The sequence below is a fragment of the Heteronotia binoei genome, chromosome 13, assembly GCF_032191835.1.
Source record: "Heteronotia binoei isolate CCM8104 ecotype False Entrance Well chromosome 13, APGP_CSIRO_Hbin_v1, whole genome shotgun sequence".
In the NCBI taxonomy this organism is placed as follows: Eukaryota; Metazoa; Chordata; class Lepidosauria; order Squamata; family Gekkonidae; genus Heteronotia; species Heteronotia binoei.
In genome coordinates this window covers 65,234,731-65,246,079 of record NC_083235.1, presented here as the reverse complement: position 1 = coordinate 65,246,079, position 11,349 = coordinate 65,234,731, and the positions used below count along the sequence as shown (strand labels likewise).

Here is an 11,349-nt window from a genome sequence, read left to right as displayed (position 1 = left end):
AAATTTAATTCTGACCATGTTTGAATGTATCTGTAAGCTCGGTTTTATTTTGATTTTATCTCCAATGTTTAAATTTTTATATTCTGTGTATTTTTATCTGAATCTATTATGCCATTAAAGGTTTGGTATGGTATGGAGAAAGGGAGAAAAGGACTTCTCTACTTTCTCCATCCCATGCATTATCTTGTAAACCTCTATCATGTCACCCCGCAGTCGACGTGAATGATTTTAACTCAGTCATTTTGGGCCCCGTGCCGGACTGAGTCCTCCTTTATGGTACCAGAAAGTAAACCTTGCTTCATACCAGTAAGTCTGTGCGAACCTCATTATTTCTCTGCTTCACTTGATGCAGTTTTGGAAACTTCAACTTATAAACATGTATTTTCCAATGGAAGGACAGTCCAAGTGCAATGGGAGAACAGACTCAAGTGCAGACTCAATGAGTATGTAAAAATGTACTACTGTAGTCAAATTATTTAATACAGTCCTTTATTAATTTATATACCTCATTAGAAAGTAGACTTATTATTCTCTTTTGACAAGTTTACTCTGGCAATTTAAAAGTACACGTAAGTGCTGGGACAAGGGCAAAGAAACAGCCAAGGTGAACCTTTGGAGACAAAGGACTTTCCTATCTCTGGCACAAGGCCCTTAGACACCTGATCACAAAGCTTCCAGCTACAAGCCCCTTTGAGTCACTGGCCAAGTGTTCATATGTGATCTGGAAACTTTGTTAGATGATCTCAGCTGTGTGGGGTTTGGGCAGAACCCTGCACATGTTTAGCTCCTTGACAGAGACTGCCTCATGTCTTTTAATAAGAGATGCTTTCTCAAACTTTCTCTGCCAGTTAGGCTGCACATCTCTCAGGGACGCTCACATGCATTACCGAGCTTTTCCCAACCTTACCGGTACCTAAATATGCCTGAGAATAGGAATACCAATTGCTGATTATCTTCTCTGAGGCCAGCAGAGGGAATAGCTCCTGGCCCCACACTCCCTGAGCTGCATGTGGTATTTGTGATGGTAGAAAATGCTGTCAAGCTGCAACCAGCTCATGCCAGCCTTTCATGGAGTTTTCACAGCACAATGAGCAAAAGTCGTTTGCCATTGGCTGCCCATGTAGCAATTCTGGGCTTCCTTGGTGGTCTTCCATTCAAGTACTAACCCAGGTTGACCCTGCTTTCCTTCTGATGAGACTGGGCTAGCCTTAGGGTTGCCAATCCCCAGGGGGGGGCAGGAGATCGCCCGGTTTGGAGACCCTCCCCCTGCTTCAGGGTCGCCAGAAAGCGGGGGGAAGGGAGGGGAATGTCTGCTGAGAACTCTTATTATTCGCTAGGGAGATTTATTCCCATAGAAAATCATGGAAAATTGATCCGCGGGTATCTGGGGGGGCTGTTTTTTGGGGTAGAGGCACCAAATTTTCTGTACAGCATCCAGTGCCTCTCCCCAAAGCACCCACCAAGTTTCAAAACGATTGGACCAGGGTGTCCAATTCTATGAGCCCCAAAAGACGGTGCCCCTATCCTTCATTATTTCCTATGGAAGGAAGGCATTGAAAAGGTGTGCCGTCCCTTTAAATGTGATGGCCAGAACTCCCTTTGGAGTTCAATTATGCTTGTCACAGCCTTGATCTTGGCTCCACCCATAATGTCTCCTGGCTCCACCCCCAAAGTCCCCAGGTATTTCTTGAATTGGACTTGGCAACCCTAGCTAGCCTGGGGTATCCAGGTCAGGGCTATTTGGTATTGTACCGGATTTTTAAAACGCCAGCTTTTCCGAGAGCCAACTTTTGCCTTACATGCAAGCTAAAAATACAACCAAAAAACGACGGATACCCTTTTGGTTAGTGCTGAATGCATTTATGATTTGCTTCACAGTTACTTGAGGCTCCAGTCAATGCCAGTTTTTTAAAAGTAAAAAAATGCAGATTGCTTCGATGCACTTCTGTTGCTAAGGTGAATCTTTCCTGCAATGACTGCGACTACCGCTCGAGTCACTCCCTGCACGCCGGGTCGAGTCACTCCCTGCACGCCGGCCACGGAAACTATCTCGCCTCCCCGCCCCCCGCGGTTTCCGGCCGTTCTTCCCTTCCCTTCCCTGGCGGACCTTGGGTCCCCCCCGGAGTCGTGGAGGCAGCCTCGCTCAGCACGGGAGCAGAATGGGCACGGAGCAGAGACTGCGGGGCAGAATCCTCGCGGCGCTGCGCCGGCTGCAGCCTGTCCCAACACGACATCTGAGCCGACTCCGCCCCCTGGCGGCAGAAAAGCAAGCCGCTCTCTACATCCACGTAAGTCCTCGCCTGCTTGCAGAAGGGAAAGAAGGCGGCGTGTTGAGTTTTGCGCGTGCGCCGTTCGAATTCTCGCGCAGCCGGTTTTGCAGGGAAAATCTCAGCCAATCGCGCCGCTTAACGGTTAGGGCGGGATAATCCGTGTTCTGTTTACCCGGAAATAAAACTTTGGAGAATCTGAGAAGTCTAACGGCCGCGTGGGTTATGGGCAGCTAACGCGAACTCGGGTCTAGTTTCATTTAAGCTCTAGTTCCTTTCTCTGCTGCGTGCCCCGTTCTTAAAACAAGGCTGCCCCAGGAGGAACAGCAGAACCATTTTCAGTAGAGTTGCCAAGTCCAAATCAAGAAATATCTGGGGACTTTGGGGGTGGAGCCAGGAGACTTTGGGGGTGGAGCCAAGAGACTTCGGGGGTGGAGCCAAGCTCAAGGCTGTGACAAGCATAATTGAACTCCAAAGGGAGTTCTGGCCATCACATTTAAAGGGACAGCACACCTTTTCAATGCCTTCCTTCCATAGGAAATAATGAAGGATAGGGGCACCTTCTTTGGGGGCTCATAGAATTGGACCCCCTGGTCCAATCTTTTTGAAACTTGGGGGTTATTTTGGAGAGAGGCACTAGATGCTATACTGAAAATTTGGTGCCTCTACCCCAACAAACAGAGCCCCAGATATCCGCGGATCAATTCTCCATGATTTTCTATGGGAATAAATCTTCACAGGGAATAATAGAGTTCCCGGCAGACATTTCCCTCCCCTCCCCCCGCTTTCTGATGACCCTGAAGCGGGGGGGAAGGTCTCCAAACCGGGGGGATCCCCTGCCCCCACCTGGGGATTGGCAACCCTAATTTTCAGGAAGCTGTTGTGAGCCCTGACCTAAACACGGGTTTCGGATTGAAGGATAAATAGCTAAATAGAAGTAGTAACGAAACATGATTCAAATCTGGGACTTGTACTGCTATCTCAGGAATGAATCATAATTACCAGTACTGTTTGCCTCTGTCGACGAGGATGAAGTAATTGGCAGCAGAATCTGGTACCATATTTCTACAAGGAAAAAAGTCAGATGTACACGGATTTTCATGAATTCATATGATTTTTACATTGAAAATGAAATAAAACCACTATAATTCTAGAGATCCTGTCTTAGACTATAAGCAGGACCACAAAAATCATGCTTCCGCGGATTGGCGGCGCTTCACCAGTGCAGGCGAATGGGGCGATAGTCATAATAGGAGACAGGTGCATGGGAAAGAATAAGATAACGTTTGTATGCAAAACAATTAAGTCAGTAAGACAGTACCAGACAAATAATCTTTCATGGCAAGGCGCTTGATATTCTGCCCCCCTTAGGACTCCTCCACTGGTCCGGGCTGGTTTGGAGACTGGTTGTGGAATTTCTTTATTAATCTGGGGGCCCAGACATACTCTGAACGTACCTACTCAATTTGTGAAATAGGAAAATGAAGCCACTTTATTAAGAAGAAGATGATATTGGATTTATATCCCGCCCTCCACTCCGAAGAGTCTCAGAGCAGCTCACAATTTCTTTTACCTTCCTCCCCCACAACAGACACCCTGTGAGATGGGTGGGGCTGGAGAGGGCTCTCACAGCAGCTGCCCTTTCAAGGACAACCTCTGCCAGGGCTATGGCTGACCCAAGGCCATTCCAGCAGGTGCAAGTGGAGGAGTGAGGAATCAAACCCGGTTCTCCCAGATAAGAGTCCGCACACAACCACTACACCAAACTGGCTCTCCACACCAAACTGGCTCTCCTGTATTAAGTAATACAGGATACCATGTTTTACTTTAGAGTCCAGAATAGATTCAATTTCATGGAGAGGCCCAAGATAAGCCCAATTTCAGGCACCTTTAAAAGATTACTAGTCCCTTGGTGCCTGAGAAATTTCTGTAAACAGACTCCAGATGGCATCATAGGCCAGCATTTTATTCCTAATCTTGAATACTGGCCTCTCATAGTTAACTGTCCCTCTTTTCAACTGTTCCACTTTTGGTTGTCTCTCATACTTTGTTTTGTGAAGAGTCAAAAGGAAGAGATTTGGCCTACTTTGTTCTTAAACATATTAGTTTTCCACATTCAGAGAGGATTGTTTTGTTTTGGTTTTCCTGTGGGATGGAGTTTTCAGAGATGTGATTCCTCCTCCACACACTGCAATCTGTAGCATATGATTTTACCCTGTGATATTTTGGGTATGTTGATCAGTTTCATTATCTGTGTGGCCATAAGAAACCACTTGTGCTGACTTTCTGTGAATCAGGCCTGCCTTGAAATAGAATTATACAAAACCAGCTTACCTTATGCTGCACGTACACCGTCTCTTACAGGTGGATAGTTGTGTTGGTCTGAAGCAATAGAATAAAGTTAAGAGTCCAGTGACCCGTTTAAGACCAGCAAAGTTTTATCAAAGATATGAGCTTTTGTGTGCATGCGCACTTGTGGGGATTGTGCCTGAATATTATTTTTTGTTTATAAATTTGAGAAGTATTACCTCATGACCTATTACATTCTTGAAAAGTAAATAGAAGTGCCCTTTGTCATGTACAGACCAAAATCATACAGTGAAGGAACACATGGTGTATTTTAAAGCACGTTCAGAACTGTGGGAAAAGGAAAGGTCCCCTGTGCAAGCACCAGTCGTTTCCGACTCTGGGGTGACATTGCTTTCACAACGTTTTCATGGCAGACATTTTTTTTATGGGGTGGTTTGCCATTGCCTTCCCCAGTCATTTACACTTTCCCCCCAGCAAGCTGGGTACTCATTTTACCGACCTCAAAAGGATGGAAGGCTGAGTCAACCTCGAGCCAGTTACCTGAAAACCCAGCTTCCCCGGGGATCGAACTCAGGTCGTGAGCAGGGCTTAGGACTGCAGTACTGCAGCTTTAACACTCTGCGCCGCAGGGCTCTTCTCAGAATTGTGGACAGCCCTTCAAATTTAAGCAAAACTAGAGATTCAGCATCTTATTTACTTAGTTCAGTTATACCAAGGTGGCCAGACTGTGGCTCAAGAACCACATGTGGCTCTTTCACACATGTTGTGTGGCTGTCGAAGCCCCCACTGTCCCATCAACCAGTTTGGGAAAATTTTCTCTTCTTGGCAAAAATTTAATCACTTCTCCATGCCAAGTCAGCCGGCAGCTTGGAGAATGCATTTAAAGTTAAAAGTGCCTTCCTTCCTTCCTTCCTTCCTTCCTTCCTTCCTTCCTTCCTTCCTTCCTTCCTTCCTTCCTTCCTTCCTTCCTAACTACCTACTTCTGACATTCTTGCAGCTCTCAAACATCTGATGTTTATTCTATGTGGCTCTTAGGTTAAGCAAGTCTGGCCACCCCTGAATTATATCCTGCCTTTCTTCTTAATGGGGACCCAAAGTAGCTTGTAATGTTTTCCCTGTCTTTTTAGAGTCACCTTTATGTTGTGGCTTGGGGTATATTCGTAGTGTAATTTAATATGCCTTGCATTTTAAGTGTTATCTATTCTTAACAAGCTAAATACTATGTGATTGTGAGACAGAATAGGATACAGATTTCTGCCTTTTGATAGCTGGAGTGTTTGTTCACCTTGGAAGAAGATTTTTGTTCTTTAAGTAAAAGTATATCTGTTTCCCCCTCGATCTTCTAGTGGCCTTACTGTGAAAAGCGCTGCAGCTACTGCAACTTCAACAAGTACATTCCCCGTAGTATGGATGAGCCAAGGATGAGAGACTGCCTCATTCAGGAGGCCAGAACCTTGATTCAACTCAGCCAAGTTCAGAGGTAGGTACAATGCAAAGGGATAAGGGCAGTTTTATAAATTTAGGATTCACAGCTGATGACTGGAAGGGATGGGAAAGAATGGCAAATGAAGTTTCATAACTAAGCCTTTGGCCGTTATTGTGTCAGAACTTTCAGGAACGGGGCCAACGCATTTAATTCTAAAACCAAACGGTACTTGCAAAGTATTTGCAAAGTACTTGCAAAGTACTTGCAAAGTATTTGCAAAGTACTTGCAAAGTATTTGCAAGATATTATCTCACACTGCAAAATATTTTGTAAGGCAGAGTTTATTTCATCTGTCTCATGAAAGGTTATGCTGGAATACATTTTGTAGGTCTTTGAGGTGCCACTGGATTCTTGTTTAATTTTGCTTTAAGAGATTTTAAGCAGCTGCTCCATTGGAATGTTTAATAAGCCTCAAGGCACTGATTTCAGCGATGTCTTTTAGGAGTCACAGGAATTTCATTACAACAATTTTATTCTCTGTGGCAAACCTGGCAGAGACCCCAATGGCTCCACAGTGGTTTCCTCATGTGTGTCTCTGTCTCTTCCCCTGCCTTCGCAGAATTACTTCAGTATTTTTTGGTGGGGGGACACCAAGCATGGCCAGCCCATTCACAATTGGTGATATCCTGGAGACCATCTCTCAATGCGCCCATTTAGCAGAAGGTACAGAGGTCACATTGGAAGCCAACCCCACTTCGGCTGATGCTTCACGCCTTGCAGAATTCCGGAGAGCTGGTGTCAACCGCCTCTCCATTGGTATACAGGTGAGAGAACAAGAGCATTGGTTTCATGACTGTATTAGCCAATAATACAATACAACTTCAATAACCAATAAAACTGTTGAAGAAAGCCTGACTTATGCTTAAACTCTTTTATGCAACTTGCAGTAAACTTTATTACGCAGAACTGAAAAGCTGGAAGAGACCAAAATGTCATCTAGTCCCACACTTCCGGTCTTGCTTCAGCCACTGCAGAATCTTAAGTGTACAAGCAGAAAACTGGTATACTCCAACCTAAGGAAAACTGATGTAAAGCATAACATACTATTTATAAGACAAATACCTCCAAATAACTCATGCAAAAAAGCTGATCTCATACTGCTGAGAGAGTAAAACTATTCCAGTCACACATGTGGGATGATTCCTCCCTGTTTTATCTGTAATTATGCTATACCCCACATTTTTTAAAATCTAAATTCCAGCAAGAGGGGAAGCCCTGAAACAAAGGAAAGGAAAGGTCCCCCGTGCAAGCACCAGTCGTTTCTGACTTTGGGGTGATGTTGCTTTCACAACGTTTTCACGGCACTTTTTTATGGGGTGGTTTGCCATTGCCTTCCCCAGTCATCTATGCTTTCCCCCCAGCAAGCTGGGTACTCATTTTACCGACCTCAGAAGAATGGAAGGCTGAGTCAACCTTGAGCTGGCTACCTGAAAACCCAGCTTCCACCGGGGATCGAACTCAGGTCGTGAGCAGAGCTTAGCACTGCAGTACTGCAGCTTTTAACACTTTGCGCCACGGGGCTGAAACAAAGGGAGATGGTAAAATAGCAGAAACCCTGGCTTGTCTGTCTTAACCCACTGTTTCTGAATCTTACAGCAGACACTACTCTCTCATTTCTGACTTTACTTAAAAGCTATGGGGACTAGAAACTTGCTGATAAAATTGGAAAATGAATGCATTTTGTCTTGCCTTTTTTACATAAACACAGAGCTGATTCTCATACTGACTAGGTGGTATCATATCTTAGGCTGAAGGAAGTTCCTCCAATCTAAGGGGCCAAGCTTCAGAGTTTGCTTAGTGTACGGCATGATGTGGGCCATGTTATATAAGCTGCAGAGGAACACATATCAGTTGAGGATGCTGGTAGGCTGGTTCTGATATGTAAAGCCCCATGCACCCTAGGACCTGTACATTTAAAAGATTACCTGCACCATAACAGTGCTGTACAGACACTGTCTTCATTTTCAGAGGCCCTGCTTTTTGACTCCTGCCCGTCAAAGATGTGGTCAGCCGTGAAGGATAGGGCCTTTTCAGCTGTCATCTCCTGACTATGGGGACCCTGTTCCTCTGTGCCTGGTGCCATCTCTAAATATTTTTCAGCGCCTGAAATGCTCTCAAGTCTTTACAATTGGATGGCTGGATGTAGGCTACTGTTTTGGCTATTTCATAGATCCCATCCCCAATTTATGCGTTTGCTCTTATTCCCTTTAAAAGAGATCCGTGTATTCTGCTCTGTTTTCCCCCTCCCACGTAGTCCGTTAACGATGCAGACATGAAGCTCCTTGGAAGGAACCACACAGCGTTTGAGGCCTTGAGAACTTTAGAAGAAGCCAAGAAACTGTTTCCAGGCCGTACATCTATTGACCTCATTTTTGGTCTACCAGGTCAGACAGTTACTTCATGGGTCCAGAGCTTGCAGAAATTGCTCCCCATGTGTGATGACCACATTTCTCTCTATCAGCTGACCCTGGAGAGGGGTACCTCACTCTTCAAACAAGTCCACCAGGGTTACTTGCCAATGCCAGATGTGGATGTAGTAGCAGAAATGTATGACTGTGCACGGCACATTCTGCAGGATGCAGGTTTTCGTCAGTACGAGGTCTCCAATTTTGCTAGGAATGTAAGTATTTTCTTGTTCTATGTAGGCCAAGTAACAGGAATAAACTAAGGCAATTAAGTAGTATCTGACACTAAAATTGGGGGAGAGGGATGTATGTAAAGTGGGGGTCTCTAACATGGTATCTGCCAAGTGTTCTTAGAAAGTGGGTGGGCCAAGTGGGGCATTTGCTCAGCAGGCCTTCTGATTGGCCACTGGAGATCAGATTGTCAGTGAAGATTACTGTTGCGGCTGTCACCCCAGTGCAGGTTTTATTCTCTCTCAGTCCTGTTTCTCAGTTTTTAAAATTACTCCTCTTCTCCCCTGCCCTTGGGTTTCTTCTGTGTGTGTGGCTCTGCTTTCGATGGCAGCCATTTTGCAGTTGCAACCACCACCCTGTCAGAATTGCCAAGGTCCCCACAATCTCAAAAAGGTTGGGGACTCCTCATGTAACCAAAATGATATTACTACACTGGAGCCTGAGGATACTGTGTTAACAAGAAGTTAGCACATTGCATGGAGGCATAGCTGGTAGCAGGAGCCAGAGCAAGTAAGGAGACAAGGTTCTCATGTAAGAATAGGCGAGAAAGCTTCTCCCAGAAAAAGGAAGGCTCAGCTTTGAACATTTTTGGACCAAGTGAGCGTCCCAGTGTCCTTAGGAATCACTCACTCAGAGGCTTATGTTCTTACTTTTTTTTTCTCCTCCAGGGAGCACTTAGTGCTCATAACTTGTCCTACTGGCAAGGCAGTCAATATATTGGGCTTGGACCGGGTAAGTATGCACGGGGAGATAAAAGGTGCCAAGTATTGTCAGAACAGCCTCCTAGGTTCGGTTCCCTGAAATATTTTGCAAATGGCACCGTTTTAACTATTCTTCCTAATAAACAGAAGGAGTTTGGGAAGGATGTTAGTGGCCATCTCTTAGCAATTAACTACTGCTGGTTAGCCATACAATGGTTGCTTTTCATGCCTATTTTATCTAGAGATCAGGGAGAAATCACCGTGATTGCTGCCTCTATCTTAGGAGCCCATGGGAGATTTGTGCCATGGGGAGATGTTAAGATCCAGCGAGAGGCCAGGATACAGACTCTGGAGCCAGATGTATGGATGAAGGAGGTGCTGGCTTTTGGACATGGGACTCGGAAGAGAACTGCACTGAGTGAACTGGACATGTAAGTATAACAGGGAAGTGTTTCAGGGTCAGGTTTCTCATATGCGATACATGCCAAGTACATTGATTTTATTCTGACATATCATTAATGCATGTGTCTTCCTGTAAAAGGAAGCCACAGGATATTTTGACGAAGCCAGATTTCTAAGTGACCGTTCTCACGTTACTGGAGGGTTCTTGGACTAATTGTCTTGTGTTGTCTTTACAGATTGGAAGAGGTTCTGATGCTTGGACTCCGCATGGATGTCGGAATTTCACATCAGGTAACATTCTAGTATGTAGGCTCTCCATATCATTCCTCTCCCCAACTCAAATTAAATGCAACGGTCAGCACAGTGCTGCTGCTGAAAATAGCAGCCCTGTATCATATGTTATCCTCCAGTCCTGTAATGTTTTGTTAAGACTTACCTTTGTTTCTCCACCACAGTACTACTCAGTTATGTGCAATGGGGAGGGACGGTGGCTCAGTGGTAGAGCATCTGCTTGGGAAGCAGAAGGTCCCAGGTTCAATCCCTGGCATCTCCAAAAAAGGGTCCAGGCAAATAGGTGTGAAAAACCTCAGCTTGAGACCCTGGAGAGCCGCTGCCAGCCTGAGAAGACAATACTGACTTTGATGGACCAAAGGTCTGATTCAGTATAAGGCAGCTTCATATGTTCATATGTGCAATGGGTAAATGAAATGGGTAACTCTGACCAAACAACCCCAGACTGCTGCAAATTCTCAACATACCAAGACAATGGGTTTTTCTGCTTACAGCACTGGCTTAGATTTTCCCCCGCTTTGAGTCTGTGGAATGTGTTTGGAGGATCAGAGGAAGTGAAAGGCTTGGAGGAGCAAGACTTGCTGTTACTGGAAAACAGGTAAGGGGCTGCCCCATTGTCCTTGTGTCTTGGGGAAGAATAGTGGTTGTTGCTTGGGCAAGACTAATCCATGTCCTATGGTGGGGGAATAAATGGTTTCTGCAGGGGCCTAAGGTGTTCTTGGAAAGGTCTGGCTGTGCTGGATACTCTGCTGCCGACACTTCTTAGCCAGCTTCAACAGGCTTGGGCAGAAAGAAAAGAAAGGTCAAGTCGGACCTGAAGCCGATACATCGTTGTCAGTGAACTGGCAGCAGTGCAAAAGGAAAAGAGAATGCCCTGTTGGAGGGTGAATATTGTTTTTATATGTATGTATTTATTTATGTATTCCATTTATGGATTGCCTATTCCCTACAATGTAAGGCTCTAGGTAATGTACAACCATTAAAAAAAGAATTTAAAGCAAAAAAACCAAGAATTATCTACATTAACTTAGATGGCATCAGACATTCCTTTGTTATCCCACTCTGGACTGCCCTGCTGTTTGAATATTGCTTTCAATTGTGAAAGTTTTTCAAATGCAACACTGAATTCAGAGAAATATGTTGGTTATTAAATGAAGCTGGCGATCCAATAGTTCTCATTAGGGTTGCCAATCCCCAGGTGGGGGCAGGGGATTCCCCCGGTTTGGAGTCCCTCCCCCTGCTTCAGGGTCATCAGA

General features: G+C 45.1%; 1 protein-coding gene across 1 annotated transcript; it reads left to right on the top strand.

Moving 5' to 3' along the window:
* The first annotated feature begins 2,097 nt into the window (after positions 1–2,097).
* RSAD1 (radical S-adenosyl methionine domain containing 1) lies at positions 2,098–11,099 on the top strand. Its single transcript, XM_060253113.1, has 9 exons — positions 2,098–2,288; positions 5,924–6,057; positions 6,623–6,827; positions 8,318–8,683; positions 9,368–9,431; positions 9,684–9,831; positions 10,039–10,093; positions 10,588–10,691; positions 10,797–11,099. The coding sequence occupies exons 1-9, from the start codon at positions 2,160–2,162 to the stop codon at positions 10,909–10,911; spliced, it is 1,320 nt and encodes a 439-aa protein (XP_060109096.1). The 5' UTR covers positions 2,098–2,159; the 3' UTR covers positions 10,912–11,099.
* The last annotated feature ends 250 nt before the right edge of the window (positions 11,100–11,349 follow it).

Excerpts from the sequence above, each read along its gene's own strand:
- RSAD1 (XM_060253113.1), top strand. The coding sequence starts at position 2,160 with ATGGGCACGGAGCAGAGACTGCGGGGCAGAATCCTCGCGGCGCTGCGC. Across the intron at positions 2,289-5,923 it reads AAGCCGCTCTCTACATCCAC|TGGCCTTACTGTGAAAAGCG; the intron begins GTAAGTCCTCGC and ends TCGATCTTCTAG. Across the intron at positions 6,058-6,622 it reads CAACTCAGCCAAGTTCAGAG|AATTACTTCAGTATTTTTTG; the intron begins GTAGGTACAATG and ends CTGCCTTCGCAG.